The sequence below is a fragment of the Drosophila guanche genome, unplaced genomic scaffold (assembly GCF_900245975.1).
Source record: "Drosophila guanche unplaced genomic scaffold, DGUA_6, whole genome shotgun sequence".
Classification (NCBI taxonomy): domain Eukaryota; kingdom Metazoa; phylum Arthropoda; class Insecta; order Diptera; family Drosophilidae; genus Drosophila; species Drosophila guanche.
This window is the reverse complement of record NW_022995750.1, coordinates 4,651,082-4,666,513: the sequence shown is the minus strand read 5'-3', so window position 1 is coordinate 4,666,513 and position 15,432 is coordinate 4,651,082. Positions and strand designations below refer to the sequence as shown.

General features: G+C 40.9%; 4 protein-coding genes and 1 pseudogene across 5 annotated transcripts in view; all 5 read right to left on the bottom strand.

Annotated features, from left to right (window-relative positions):
- LOC117586414 overlaps window positions 1-592 on the bottom strand; it is a 2,404-nt gene extending 1,812 nt beyond the window's left edge. The window contains exons 1-2 of the mRNA XM_034276450.1: window positions 343-592; window positions 11-276 (exon numbers count right to left, since the gene is read on the bottom strand). Coding sequence (XP_034132341.1) covers window positions 11-276; window positions 343-550 — 474 coding nt within the window. The 5' untranslated portion in view covers window positions 551-592. The remainder of the gene's footprint in view (window positions 1-10; window positions 277-342) is intronic.
- Window positions 593-2,719: 2,127 nt separating this feature from the next.
- On the bottom strand, window positions 2,720-5,192 carry LOC117586325. 2 transcript variants are annotated; one of them, XM_034276316.1, is made up of 6 exons: window positions 4,935-5,192; window positions 4,510-4,873; window positions 3,610-3,730; window positions 3,355-3,543; window positions 3,119-3,296; window positions 2,720-3,058 (listed from the first exon to the last, which is right to left on the bottom strand). In XM_034276316.1, the coding sequence occupies exons 1-6, from the start codon at window positions 5,140-5,142 to the stop codon at window positions 2,868-2,870; spliced, it is 1,251 nt and encodes a 416-aa protein (XP_034132207.1). In that variant the 5' UTR covers window positions 5,143-5,192; the 3' UTR covers window positions 2,720-2,867. The 2 variants fall into 2 exon arrangements, with proteins under 2 accessions (XP_034132207.1, XP_034132208.1); XM_034276317.1 differs by lacking the exons at window positions 4,510-4,873; window positions 4,935-5,192 and adding an exon at window positions 4,156-4,416 and having other exon boundaries at window positions 3,610-4,094.
- A 351-nt stretch (window positions 5,193-5,543) lies between these two features.
- On the bottom strand, window positions 5,544-6,295 carry LOC117586326 (annotated as a pseudogene).
- A 2,884-nt stretch (window positions 6,296-9,179) lies between these two features.
- On the bottom strand, window positions 9,180-11,468 carry LOC117586479. The gene is made up of 4 exons (XM_034276574.1): window positions 11,192-11,468; window positions 10,636-11,129; window positions 9,504-9,870; window positions 9,180-9,445 (listed from the first exon to the last, which is right to left on the bottom strand). Exons 1-4 carry the CDS (start codon window positions 11,364-11,366, stop codon window positions 9,234-9,236), a joined length of 1,248 nt encoding a protein of 415 aa, XP_034132465.1. The 5' UTR covers window positions 11,367-11,468; the 3' UTR covers window positions 9,180-9,233.
- Window positions 11,469-14,438: 2,970 nt separating this feature from the next.
- LOC117586413 overlaps window positions 14,439-15,432 on the bottom strand; it is a 2,310-nt gene continuing 1,316 nt past the window's right edge. Inside the window, exons 3-5 of the mRNA XM_034276449.1 lie at window positions 15,286-15,429; window positions 14,848-15,214; window positions 14,439-14,789 (exon numbers count right to left, since the gene is read on the bottom strand). Coding sequence (XP_034132340.1) covers window positions 14,587-14,789; window positions 14,848-15,214; window positions 15,286-15,429 — 714 coding nt within the window. The 3' untranslated portion in view covers window positions 14,439-14,586. The remainder of the gene's footprint in view (window positions 14,790-14,847; window positions 15,215-15,285; window positions 15,430-15,432) is intronic.

Sequence of the window (15,432 nt, the reverse complement as noted above, 5' to 3'; positions counted from 1 at the left end):
CTTGATCCACCCCCTGTAGACGATCGACATTCTTGAACCCTTGGGGCTTCAGGTCTTCCAGCAGGACATAGTTTTCGTTGGTAGGGATCTCGTAAGACTGTGCCCCGAACTTCACCTCGAGACCAACATCGCGATACATTTTCTCCATTTCGGGCACTATTTTCAAGTACATTCCCCGCTCTGTATCGAATATGTTCGATTTTTCTAAGATCTTTCGATAAGCGTCTGAATCGTGGGCTATCTTCAGCATATAGGCCTTTGTTACCTGTGATTTATCTAGAATTTACACAAAAGATATGTTATTTAATTAATCTAAGCAGATTATATCCGAGGAGTACCCACCTTCAATTTCTACATCCAACTCGACCCTCAGCATTATTGTGGCATAGTTTTCACCCTTGGCTACACCTGCGCTGGCTCTCAATGAGTTTGTTTCCTTGTAATCCTTAACCTGCTGTTTTAAAAGATCCTGGAAGATCACTGGCTTCACCCATTCCGGAATTAGAATGGCTTCTGTACACGGGTGTTCATCCTTGGTCTGTGGCGGCATATTGTCAGATTATTTTCACTGTTCTGATTATTTCGCTTTGAGAGTTATACTCGTAGTGCTGGGGGCTGCCTTTTACAGCAACCATTTAAATAGTTTCGCAAAAAAATATTTCTGTTATAAACGATAAACATTATCATATAGGACAGACGACAAGTCATATAAGTACTAAATCTTTATATTCTCATTGTGACTAGGCAGAAAAGGGGCTTGGGGTTTGCTCAAGTCATCTTCGAAAAGATAAGCGTTTTAAAATTGTTTACTTTATATACCCAACTGGCCAGGACTTGCAACTTCATTCAAGTTCAGAATCATTCCAATCGCAAGACAGTGTAAATGTATTTAGATTTAGAATTGTAAGAAAATTGGCGTTTTAAGTCCCGACTTGGTTTCTTCTGTTGCTACTGCTGCGAATATCTTCTTGCCACTCTGCTTCTCCTGCTCTGCTTCTCTGCTGTGTCCTCTCACTCTGCCGTTGCTTCTTATTTGCTGTTTAACTGCTGTTGATCTCGTTCTGCTGTTGTCCTGCTGCTACTGCTGTTCGCCGTCGCCAACCAATGGCGTCAGTGGGCTGGCTTTCCCACTCCCTCTTAAATGTATAAAATACAAAGGGCTATAGCTTTCATTAATATAATATGATTCATATCCGTTCAGGTCAATTCGTGTAGTGTTCCTGTTATCTAAAATGGTAATAAAGAATTACATACATATGTACATGTGTTTAGATTTTTTATTCCAGAGCTCCACGATATTTTAGCCATGACAAAAGGACTTCCTCGTGCTTACGGTTCTGGGATTGGTGTACATTGATTTTCCAAATCTTTCTTTATCATTACTGAAGAGTGCCGACCAACTGCATTTCTGTTTGAGAGAGTAGCCCTTTAAATAGTCTCTTGAGCAATTTATTGAACTCGAATATAATCTCATACTTTCTCAAGTGATAAAGGGTTCTCAGTTACATAATATTATATACCTTGTGTTTAACCACGCCACAGATCTATTAACTAGACAGTACTCTCGACCGCGTCACGAATTAAGGCATAGGGTAGGTCTCCTTTTGTCGCTATATTATTATGATGATACCACCAAATGCATTCCCATGTTGTTCTACTTTTATTATGTGTAGAATGTTTGCTTATTGGCTTAGTTAATAAAATAAAAGATATAATCAAAAGTGTGTGTCGTTTCTGGGAGAGAGAGAGAGCTTTAAGTATTGCCATTGGTTTTTCGCGTTTTGTTTTGCTACTTTAGTTCCACAAAGCTCTCTGCTGTTGTAGTGTAGCAACATAAGTGTATAAGGTAAGGAGTTGAAGGCCATCCACCCATATTTGGTTAACAAATTACGACAAATTACAATAAACGAGCTTAGCTCTGACAGCAATTTGTGCGTATGTGAGCAATAACACAATAAAACGAGTAGGGACGTTTGTGAGACGCTTCGTGAGCGTCACAACTTTTATATCGGGTCCTCAGTCTTTATATACATACATATGTACATTCCTATGTATTTTATCTCATGATTTTTTCGAATTATAAATTTAATCTACATCTGTTATCTACACCTACATCTACACTTACAACACTTCTCACACCAACACGCCCTTTCAGCACGCCACTTCTCCCAGAGCCGCATACTGCAGTGCACTGCATGAGGCAGAGTGTGGAATGAGAGAATGAGAAAAAAATAAACAAAGCTGCCAGAAGGGGTGGGACCTAGCCACTGCAAATGAATTTTCTCATTCTGGTAATAAAAATGATAAAATCTGATCCTTATTCGGTGATCTGATAGATATGGCTATCGACTCGGCTATTGATACTGAAACGCTTGCTTCTGTTTGTGACATTTTTCGCCCACCAATACAATATACTGTATTTACTCGTCGGGTGCCTGGTATAATTATTATATAATATATCTGTTAACTAAAAGGGCATGTTGGTGTGAAAACTTATGTAGCTGTAGCTGACAGATGTAAAAAAGCTGTAAAATGTAAAATGTGAAATTTGAAAATATAAGGTTATGTACACACATATTTATGTATGTACATACATATGTATGGACACATACACATACACTCACTGAGTATAGAGACCGAGTATAAAAGTTCTGATGCGTACGAAGCGTCTCACGTTCCTCCTCGTTTTTATTCCTCTCCCAAAAAATTGGATGACATGTTTGGGCTTTCGATTAGCAGAAGTGTATTTAATTACTATCATATCATAAAATATAGGTACAAGGATGTCACTTATTGTAATCTTTCGAACCTCATAGAAACTTGAGCTTTGTCGTTTACTGAGAGCCTATGCATAACTCTGATTAATACTATTCCATGGCGCCACGATGCTGCAGCCAAGGCAAAAGGACCTTTGCATGCTTTCGGTATCTGGGATTGGTGAAAATGGATTTCTTGAAGCTACTGTCTTCACTGCTAAGGATTTGATCGAAATCACCATCATCATCCTCTATTGGATCCAGTAAAACAACTCCCATTACAGATGTGCAGCACACTAAACCTAATAGATTTATGATTATAATTAAGATTGCTAATGGGATATTAGGATAGAATTACTCACCCCAACCACTGTGATTGGACAGATCATTACGGATGCCTCTCAGCGTGGGCAGAGGCTTCGAATATTTCAGCAATTGGAGATGCTTAACGAGTTCCGAATGATAGAACCAAATGAAGTAATCAAATTTTGATGTTTTTATGTCCAAACTTGTTGACGATATGAGAAAGTAGTACAAATCCTGAGATAAATAAGATGATTAGCTGGCAATTGCGATGGAATAAGAGTCGAATATTTACCTGTGCCACTGATCCCCACTTCGGTAGTTGAAGATCCACGAAATATGTGTTCGATATCTCATTTTTCTCGTTGTACTGATACATGATGTTATTGCACCAACCATCGCCATGGTTCAGGGCATTGAACTCATCAGGATTCGATTCGATTATTTTAGTCGCTATATCATCCAGCTTTTCCGAGATACTGAGCTGTAGAGACATTTTTGGATAAGTTAATAAGATATTCATTGAAATTTACTTTGATATTCGGCCTACCAAATCTTTTAAGTATGTTTCGCGTCCCTCATAGTGCTCTATGTACTTCAGCAGCGACTTCATGCTGCCTTTAAACAAGGCATCAACGATTTCTGGGCTCTGGAAGAATCCTTTTGTGTACCTCTCCTCGTAGGGCCCCTTTGTATCCACACGGACTGCCGATGCGGCATGCCACTGAGCGAATTTGCGCAGAGCGCTTTCGGTGTGGACTTGATCCAACCCCTGTAGACGATCGACATTCTTGAACCCTTGGGGCTTCAGGTCTTCCAGCAGGACATAGTTTTCGTTGGTAGGGATCTCGTAAGACTGTGCCCCGAACTTCACCTCGAGACCAACATCGCGATACATTTTCTCCATTTCGGGCACTATTTTCAAGTACATTCCCCGCTCTGTATCGAATATGTTCGATTTTTCTAAGATCTTTCGATAAGCGTCTGAATCGTGGGCTATCTTCAGCATATAGGCCTTTGTTACCTGTGATTTATCTAGAATTTACACAAAGATATGTTATTTAATCAATCTAAGCAGATTAAATCTAAAGAGTACCTTCTGTTTCTACATCCAACTCAACCCTCAACATTATTGTGGCATAGTTCTCCCCCTTGGCAACACCTGCGCTGGCTCTCAAGGACTTTGTTTCCTTGTAATTCTTAACCTGCAGTTTTAAAATATCCTGAAAGATTTCTGGCTTCACCCATTCCGGAAATAAAATGGATTCCGTGCACGGGTCTTCATCCTTGGTCTGTGGCGGCATATTTTGTCAGAACTGTTCACTGTGCTGTTTATTTCGCTTTGAGAGATACACTCTTAGTGATGTGGGCTGCACTCTAGCGCAACCATTTAAATGGTCTTGAGAAATNATCAGCGATTTCTGGGCACTGGAAGAATCATTTTGTGTACCTCTCCTCGTAGGGCCCCTTGGTATCCACACGGACTGCCGATGCGGCATGCCACTGAGCGAATTTGCGCAGAGCGCTTTCGGTGTGGACTTGATCCAACCCCTGTAGACGATCGACATTCTTGAACCCTTGGGGCTTCAGGTCTTCCAGCAGGACATAGTTTTCGTTGGTAGGGATCTCGTAAGACTGTGCCCCGAACTTCACCTCGAGACCAACATCGCGATACATTTTCTCCATTTCGGGCACTATTTTCAAGTACATTCCCCGCTCTGTATCGAATATGTTCGATTTTTCTAAGATCTTTCGATAAGCGTCTGAATCGTGGGCTATCTTCAGCATATAGGCCTTTGTTACCTGTGATTTATCTAGAATTTACACAAAGATATGTTATTTAATCAATCTAAGCAGATTAAATCTAAAGAGTACCTTCTGTTTCTACATCCAACTCAACCCTCAACATTATTGTGGCATAGTTCTCCCCCTTGGCAACACCTGCGCTGGCTCTCAAGGACTTTGTTTCCTTGTAATTCTTAACCTGCAGTTTTAAAATATCCTGAAAGATTTCTGGCTTCACCCATTCCGGAAATAAAATGGATTCCGTGCACGGGTCTTCATCCTTGGTCTGTGGCGGCATATTTTGTCAGAACTGTTCACTGTGCTGTTTATTTCGCTTTGAGAGATACACTCTTAGTGATGTGGGCTGCACTCTAGCGCAACCATTTAAATGGTCTTGAGAAATTATTTCTGCTATTAGCGATAAACATTATCAAACAAGACAGACGACAAGATTGTCTGAAAGCTTTATATTCTCATTGTGACTAGGCACAAAAAAAACTTTAATTAGTGGCTAGAGCTTAGATTTGTTAAAGTCATCATCCAAAAGATAAGCATTTTACAATTTGTTACGTTTTATACATACGTAACTGGCCAGGACAAAATGAAAATTGAACGCAAAACTTGATTAATATAGCTCTGAATTTTAATGTATGTATAAAATATAAATGGCTATAGATGTCTTGTTGATAATATGATCTTTTCCGTTCAGGTAATTTTTTATCTCTTCTATGGCATTTCTATTGACAAAACATCGTGTTCCTCTTATCTAAAATGGTGTGCATTGTATAAAAGAACTTCTACCAGTTTCTATTTACATATATTTACAATATTTTGTCTATTCCAGAGACCCACGATGTTTCAGCCATGGCATAATAACTTCCACATGCTTACGGTATCTGGGATTGGTGTACATTTATTTCTTAAAACTACTTTCTTCATTACTGAAGAGTGCTTCGAAACCATTAGCCTCCTTAGGATCCATTAAAACCCATTATCCATAAGGTGCAAGCGAAACCTGAGGTATAGATTCGAGTCATATTTGAAATGTATTTTAAAACGATTTTAATGAGCATTACTTACCCCAGCCCCTGTACCTGTACAGATCGTGGAGGATACTTTTCAGCGTGGGTGGAGGTTTCGCATATTTCAGCAATTGTATATGCTTCACGAGCTCCGAGTGATAAAACCAAACGAAATAGTCGAATTTCGTTGTTTTAATATCCAAACTGGGGGATGAAAGTAGGAGGTAATATAAATCCTAAGAAAGATAGCGAATATCAGCCAGGAATCGATACCTGTGCTATTGTTCCCCACTTTGGTAGTTGAAGATCAACGAAATATTTGTTTGATAAATGAGATATTATCTCATTGTACTGAAACATAATGTTATTGCTCCAAGCATCTTCAATGTTGAGAACATTGAATTCCTCAGGCTTTGACTGGCCTACATATATCAATCACAACATCTATTAACTTTGTGCATATATTATGCTGCAAATACAATTTAGAAGAGGCATTCAGATGATCGACCATTTTTCCCAATATTTTTCTTACCAAGTCTTTTTTGTACGTCTCGTGTCCTTTGTAGAGTTCTATGTACTTCAGCCATGACTTGACTTCATGCTGCCATTGCATGCCACTGGGAGAATTTCCGCAGAGTGCTCTCGGTGTGGGTGGTTACTTCTGGAGTACCACAGGGTAGCCATTTAGGCCCCTTACTTTTCACACTCTTTATTAATGACCTGCCTTCTGTATTAACAAATTCTCGAGTACTTATGTATGCGGATGATGTTAAACTATGTGTCCAGTATAAGGACATTTCATTTAACAGTCGCTTGCAATCTGATCTCAATAGCTTTCAGTCATGGTGCTGTGCAAATATGTTACAACTTAATGCCTCGAAGTGCCATGTAATGACTTTTTATCGCTCCAGCCCCTTCCTGGCTTCTTACACCCTCTGCGGTAGTTCTCTTGAGAGAATTACATTGGTTGATGATCTAGGTGTTAAACAAGACCCCAAGTTAAAGTTTTCTGAACACATTTCTACCATGGTAAATAAAGCCATGGGTGTGCTTGGGTTTATAAAGAGGTGGTCAAAGGAATTTGATGACCCCTATATAACGAAGACTCTCTATATCTCGCTTGTTCGTCCGATTTTAGAATACGGCTCATGTGTATGGTGCCTCAGTACAACATACATCAGGACCGTATTGAATCAGTACAGAAAAACTTTTTATTATTTGCCCTACGGGGCCTCAACTGGGATGCAACTGTAAGACTGCCATCCTACCGTAGTAGACGTCTTTTAATAAATCTTCCATCCTTAGTTAGTCGTAGAAAAATGTTTTTTGTAATTTTTAAGCACAACTTGATCAAGGGGGATGTAGACAGCCCTGACTTGCTGAGCCGCATAAACTGTACGATTCCCATTAGACCCACTAGAAACTTTATTCCTTTGTTCCTTCCACTATCTAGACCGAATTATGCCTCACACGAACCCTTTCGGGTTTTATGCTCGGATTATAATTCCCTCTACCACATTATATCCTCAACTGAAGGGAGTTAGTTGAGGATATAATGTGGTAGTCTTCTTAAATCGCTTATACTAGCCTACCTCTCCCGTAGTTAGTTTCATTTTAGTTTTGTCTTGTTTCTGATTTTTGCTTGCTTAGCTATAGTAGCTCTAGTCTAGTTGTGTTTAGCTCTAATTTTCCTCGAATATTAGCCTAAACTCTATCTTTCCTGCATGCTTGCGACCGGTTCGGTTAATCGCGCCTCGCGTCATGCGGCAGCGCCCCTCGGTCGGTTGGGCGGGAGGAGGGCTGCGTTCTGCTGGGTTCCGCGTGTAACAGGCTTTGGCTTGGTGTCGCATGGGCCACTTGATGGTGCAGTCATTGCATATCAACGTCCAGATCACCAACATCGTTATACATTTTCTCCATTTCGAGGACTACTTTCATGTACATTCCAAGCTCTGTATCGAATATATTATTTCCTGGTATTAGTAGTGGGCGATGGGCAGGCATGGGTGTCTTCAGCATAAAGGCTCTTGTCTGAAATGGTAACACAAAGTTTTTTTTTAGAATCTGATTAAAATCGATTCGTTTAGAGCAGTACCGACTTTCAGTTTCTACATCCAACTCAACCCTTAGCACTCTGGTGGCATAGTTCTACCCCTTGGCCCTCAAGGACTTTGTTTCCCCGTAATCCTTTTATCTTATTTTTTAAAAGACCTTGAAAGATCTCTGTTTGTCCATGATTGCATTCAGACCCACATCACTTTTGTCGCTCTATTAGAGAAAGTAGCCCTTTAAATAGTCGCTTGATCAAATATTTACTCTCTAAATGATAAATATAATCTCATACTTTCTCAAGTGATAAGGTTTTATTAGGTATATAATACTACATATGTATATACCTTATACAAGCCAGAGATTCTAGGACTATCTATTAACTAGACAGTACTGCGTAACGATTTAAAGCATGGAGCAGGGCAGTCTTTCGACACTCCAATATTGCGATTAAATATATGTATAAACTCAATTCTAATACAAATACAAATATCACAAATTTCGTTTCCCTGCTGTACTACTTTTATTGTGAGTGGAGTGTTTGCTTATTGGCTTAGTAAATGAAATAAAAGATCTAATCGCAAGTGTGTGTCGTTTCAGAGAGAGAGAGAGAGAGCTTTTAGTATTGGCGTTGGGTCTTTGCGTTTTGTTTTGCTACGCTAGTTCCACAAAGCTTTTTGCTATCGTAGTATATTTATAAAAGAGTTATAGCCATATAAGGTAGGGGAGGTAGGTAGGTATGAAGGGGAAGCCATCCACCCATATTTGGGTATGTAGGTTAATGACTTAAACACCCAAACAACCCAACCAAATACCAGAAATAAGCTAAGCTGTGACATCAATTTTTGCGTGTAATCATAAGTAAAAACAGAATGAAATTATTATAAAAAAAAATTGATTAAAGAGATATCATCTTTTGGTGTAGAATTTCTGTGGAATACAACCAACTGGGAGCTTCAACGGCCTTCAGCTTAAAGTTTATTTCTATATGAACATTGTAATTTCACTATTCACACAAACCTGCTAGTATTCGTACAAATCACGCCATATTTGTAGAGTGTACAATGCTAGAAAACTCGTAGAGATTCAAGTTTTTTAGCAAGTGTTTTGTTGTTATTATTCGTTTTAAGTGACGTAGTGACGCTATCTTCAGAGTTTCTTTTATTTCTGTGGAAATCGTTGGTCACAACCCACTCAAGTCCCTTATCAATCCCAAAGATAGGTTTTGGCGAACATTTAAAGTTATTGATTTTATTAATACTTGTGTGTGCCACATTATCAAAAACAAAACAGATAAAAACATGAATTGTGTAAATTTTCATGAACTTGTTGGCGCACTAGTCTCCAGGGCCCCGCGATTTAGGAGCCAGGGCATGATCACCTGGATATGTTTGCGGTAGCGAGGATTTGTATAGAGCTGCATCTGGAAGGCCTCTCCAGATTCACTGTCGCCCACGAAATTCTCAAAGCTGGCATTCTCCGAAGGATCCAAAAGAACTGCACTCATAACTCCAGTAACAATTGAGAAACCTGTGATAGAGGAGGGTGTTATGAATCCATGAATGTATTTTTTTATAGATCGACTTACCGAAGATTCCATGTTTAAGCAGAGACGAGTGAATGCTGCGCAATGTGGGCAAGGGTCTTGTGTACTTGAGGACCTTCAGGTGCTCGATCAGATTGTCATGGTAGAACTTGATGTAGTAATCGAATTTGCTTATCTTATCCTCCAGCTTGGTGGACGAAAGCAGGAAGTATAACAGATCCTGCGCCACTGTACCGTACTTGGGAAGCTGATAGTCCACAAGATACACTTCCTTAACCTTGCCGAAGGCATCGTATTGGAACATTACGTTGTTAGACCAGAAGTCTCCATGATTTAGAGCATTAAACTCCTGCGTATTGATCTTGGCCATTTTGAACATCTCATCTACGGCCACAGGAATGATTTTTTTCTGGAATGGACAAGGCAGGAAGTCAGTTATGGATGTGTTACCTTTTCCATGGTGTATGTCTCGCTACTTACAATCTCTTCTATGTACTCCTCGTGACCGTCGAAGGTGACGCAGACTTTGAGGAATCTCGACATCATGCCGTTAAGCATTTCGGTTACCATGGCCCTGCCCTCCTCCTTGAAGACACCAAGGTTAAGTAACTCCGGATAAGCGCCCTTGGTGGCCACACGCACGGCCGAGGCCGCGTGCCATTGGGCTAGCTTCTTTAGAACTCTTTCGACGTGCGCCTGGTCCAGTCCCTCCATGCGGTTGGCATTTTTAAAGCCCTTTTGTCCGAGATCCTCCAGCACAACATAATCGCTCTTGGCTCCCTTAAAATCGTAGCTTCTGGCGCCGAAAATCACATCCACGCCCACATCCTTGTACAGAGCCTCCATCTCGGGCACAACTTCGCAGTACATCAAGCGTTCAACGTCGAAGATGTTATTCTGCTTCATCATTTCCTTGTAAAGCTCCAGCTGATGGGGCAGCTTGACCATGTAGGAAACATCCTTTGACTTTCCCTCTGAAAACGAGGAGCGTTATATGCAAGATCTACTTCACTACTGCTGCCCTTCCAGCTATTACCTTCCAACTCCACTTCGATGTTGACACGCAGCATAATCGTTGCATAGTTTTCTCCCGCTGCAGAGCCNTGGAATGGACAAGGCAGGAAGTCAGTTATGGATGTGTTACCTTTTCCATGGTGTATGTCTCGCTACTTACAATCTCTTCTATGTACTCCTCGTGACCGTCGAAGGTGACGCAGACTTTGAGGAATCTCGACATCATGCCGTTAAGCATTTCGGTTACCATGGCCCTGCCCTCCTCCTTGAAGACACCAAGGTTAAGTAACTCCGGATAAGCGCCCTTGGTGGCCACACGCACGGCCGAGGCCGCGTGCCATTGGGCTAGCTTCTTTAGAACTCTTTCGACGTGCGCCTGGTCCAGTCCCTCCATGCGGTTGGCATTTTTAAAGCCCTTTTGTCCGAGATCCTCCAGCACAACATAATCGCTCTTGGCTCCCTTAAAATCGTAGCTTCTGGCGCCGAAAATCACATCCACGCCCACATCCTTGTACAGAGCCTCCATCTCGGGCACAACTTCGCAGTACATCAAGCGTTCAACGTCGAAGATGTTATTCTGCTTCATCATTTCCTTGTAAAGCTCCAGCTGATGGGGCAGCTTGACCATGTAGGAAACATCCTTTGACTTTCCCTCTGAAAACGAGGAGCGTTATATGCAAGATCTACTTCACTACTGCTGCCCTTCCAGCTATTACCTTCCAACTCCACTTCGATGTTGACACGCAGCATAATCGTTGCATAGTTTTCTCCCGCTGCAGAGCCGGCGTCAGCCTTAAAGGTCTTCACTTTGGTGTAGCCAGGCACTGTTGACTTGAGAACATCTTCAAATAGTTCCGCATTGATCCACTCGGGGACATTGTTCGCCGCCATTTTGTTGACAATTGAAATTCTTACAGTAATTTACGCTCGCAAATAAGGTATACGCTTGGTTGGACACGGTTTTGTGCACTGGCGCTAGTCGGAGTGAGCTGATAGTTTTATATTCAGCTTTATATAGCTCTAGAGCTTTGGTAAGCTTCTAGCTTACTTATAGATAGACGCCAAAAAAAAAAAATTTCGCCAATAGCCAGAGCTAGAGCGAGCTTTCTCTCGATCTGCTCTTCTCTATCGTTTGGGGTCGAAAAGCTTCAGCAATTGAATTTAATCATTTCTCTCCATCATAAAAGCTTTCTTCAACCATATATGATCATGCATATATTTAATTTAATTACTGGTGGGATATGTCATCATCATATAATGAATGGAGCATATCTATAAGCGATCCTCGTGGGGAAGATTTGATTGAACCCAAAACGATATTGATAAAGTGAATATTTATTATACAACTTTGAATACTTTGAGACTGCTTTGGAACCTGTTTGTCATTGCAATCTTATATACGACCGTTCAATGAGCCACGGCAAAATCATTTTAGTTTAGTAGGCTGGCGACTGAAACATCTTACGCTTGAATGCGGATGCCTCCTCCGAGTCGCCCATGACATTGCCAATATTGGAACCCTCGTCAGGGGGCATCAGAACTATGGGCAGCATCCGCTGGGCACATATGAACGCTGCAATAAAGAGACCATGACAATGAAGAACCATTCTCCGCCATTGAGGCCTTACCCCAGAGACTGTTCCTGCGCAGATTTGCTCGAAGCTGCGACAATGTGGGAGCATTTTGGTTGTATGCATATGTATTGTATTGTATTGTTGTATGTTGAGTATGCTCACACTGAAACCAGTGTATTTAAAAAATGAGCTACGCCCCTTCCGCCCCCGCAAAAGGGCGAAAACCTCCCAAATCTACAATTTTGAAGATAAAAGAAAACTAAAAACGCCATTCCGTAGGGAATGGCCATTTATATCAGATCACCAAATTGGGATCCGATTGGATCATTATTATAGCCACAATGGAGAAATGAATTTCCAGTGGCTAAACCCACCCTGTCCCGCAGCTTTTTTTGTTCTTTTTACATTCTCTCATTCACACTCTGCTTCTGCTTCACTCGGCCCCTGCCTCTGCCCTCCCCCTGCCGATTCCTCTTCCGACTTTTAACCCACCCCGTCCCGCAGCTTTTATTTGTTTTTTCTTTTTTTTTGTATGGACGGTGCCTCTGCCTCTGCCTCGAGTCTACAGTGTGTGGGTCTAGGGAAGGGCGGCGAGCTAACGGAGCGTGTTGGTGTGAGAAGTGTTGTAGATGTAGATGACAGATAAAGAAAAAAATTTAAAATTTGACAAAACACCGCTAAGGTGCAGAAGTAGTACTGAGTGCCGGGTATAAAAGTTGTCACGCGTAAAAAGCGTCTCACACGTCCCTTCTCGTTTTTTTGCATACATTTTTGAGTCTTTAATATTTCTGGCTTCCACAGGTATTTGTTCTTTTAGGAATACCAAAAACTCTCCCCCTTTTTCTTGATCAAATTGTTCTAAAGTTGATGGTTTTTAAGATTATTTAAAAACCTCCACGCTTCTCTGCTGTTTGAATTTATGTTAATTTCTGTTATTTAACGGGCGTAGCTGGTTTTTTTTTTTGCAATTTTTACTGCTTTTTTCCATTTTATCTTTGCCTCAACCGCCCTGCAGTACTTTTGAAAAGAAGGTTCTGCATTTTCTTGCACTTGTGCGTCACGGAATTCTCTAAAAAGTTCAGCATGACTCTCATCCCACCATAATTTTGGTTTTTTTTTGCCCTATTTGTAATAAGTGATAAATATTATCTCAACTTTCTCAAGTGACGTAAGTGACGTAACGAATTAAAGCATGGAGCAGGGCAGTCTTTTGACGCTCCAATATTGTGAATATTATACATATGTATAATCTCAATTCTAATACAAATACCATTAAATTCGTTCCCCTGTTGTACTACTTTTATTATGTGTGGAGTGTGTATTGTGTTATTGTGTGTAGTATATGCTTATTGGCTTAAATTAAATAATGAATAATCTCTTATACTAGCCTACCTCTCCCGTAGTTAGTTTCATTTTAGTTTTGTCTTGTTTCTGATTTTGGTAATTTTTGCTTGCTTAGCTATAGCTAGAGAGCTAGAGCTAGTCTAGTTATGATTAGCTCTAATTTTCCTCGAATATTAGCCTAACATCTATCTTTCCTGCATGCTCGCGACCGGTTCGGTTAATCGCGCCTCGCGTCATGCGGCAGCGCCCCTCGATCGGTTGGGCGGGAGGAGGGCTGCGTTCTGCTGGGTTCCGCGCGTAACAGGCTTTGACTTGGTGTCGCATGGGCCACTTGATGGTGCAATCATTGCATATCAACGTCCAGACAAAAAAACCCTAATCACAATTGTGTGTCGTTTCTGGTAGAGATAGAGAGCTTTTAGTATTGGCGTTGGGTCTTTACGTTTTGTTTTGCTACGCTAGTTCCACAAAGCTTTTTGCTATCGTAGTATATTTATAAAAGAGTTATAGCCATATAAGGTAGGGGAGGTAGGTAGGTATGAGGTAGGGGAAGCCATCCACCCATATTTGGTTGGGTCCACCCCAACAACCCAACCAAATACCAGAAATGAGCTAAGCTGTGACATCAATTTTTACGTGTAATCATAAGTAAAAACCGAATCAAATTATTATAAAACAAATCGATGAAAGAGATATCATCTTTTGGAGTATAATTTCTGTGGAATACAACCAACAAGGAACTTAAGCTTAAACTTTATTTCTATTTGAACATTGTAATTTCACTATTCACACAAATCTGCTAGTATCCGTACCAATCACACCATATTTGGAGAGTGAGCTTTGCTAGTACAATGTTAGAAAAGCTCGTAGAGATTCAAGTTTTTTGGCACGTGTTTTGTTTTTATTATTCGTTTTTTAGTCACGTAGTGACGCTATCTGCAGGGTTTCTTTTTTATCTGCGAATCACAACTCACTCAAGTCCCCCATCAATCCCAAATATAAGTTCCACAATGACTTTTGTATCGATTGTGAGCACCGTTATCGATTTAGGTGTTTGGCGAACATTTATAGTTCTTTTTGTTGTATTAATTCTTGTATGTGCCACATTATCAAAAACAAAACAGATAAAGAAATCTTTATCACACGGCGCTGGCGATAAATTCTATCGCAAAATAGGCATGAATTGTACAATTTCATAAAATTGTTGTCTCCAGGGCCCCGCGATTGAGGAGCCAGGGCATGATCACCTGGATATGTTTGCGGTAGCGAGGATTTGTATAGAGCTGCATCTGGAAGGCCTCTCCAGCTTCACTGTCGCCCACGAAATTCTCAAAGCTGGCATTCTCCGAAGGATCCAAAAGAACTGCACTCATAACTCCAGTGACAATAGAGAAACCTGTGATAGAGAAGGGTTTTATGAATCCATGAATGGAATTTTTTATAGATCGACTTACCGAAGATTCCATGTTTAAGCAGAGACGAGTGAATGCTGCGCAATGTGGGCAAGGGTCTTGTGTACTTGAGGACCTTCAGATGCTCGATCAGATTGTCATGGTAGAACTTGATGTAGTAATCGAATTTGCTTATCTTATCCTCCAGCTTGGTGGACGAAAGCAGGAAGTATAACAGATCCTGCGCCACTGTACCGTACTTGGGAAGCTGATAGTCCACAAGATACACTTCCTTAACCTTGCCGAAGGCATCGTATTGGAACATTACGTTGTTAGACCAGAAGTCTCCATGATTTAGAGCATTAAACTCCTGCGTATTGATCTTGGCCATTTTGAACATCTCATCTACGGCCACAGGAATGATTTTTTTCTGGAATGGACAAGGCAGGAAGTCAGTTATGGATGTGTTACCTTTTCCATGGTGTATGTCTCGCTACTTACAATCTCTTCTATGTACTCCTCGTGACCGTCGAAGGTGACGCAGACTTTGAGGAATCTCGACATCATGCCGTTAAGCATTTCGGTTACCATGGCCCTGCCCTCCTCCTTGAAGACACCAAGGTTAAGTAACTCCGGATAAGCGCCCTT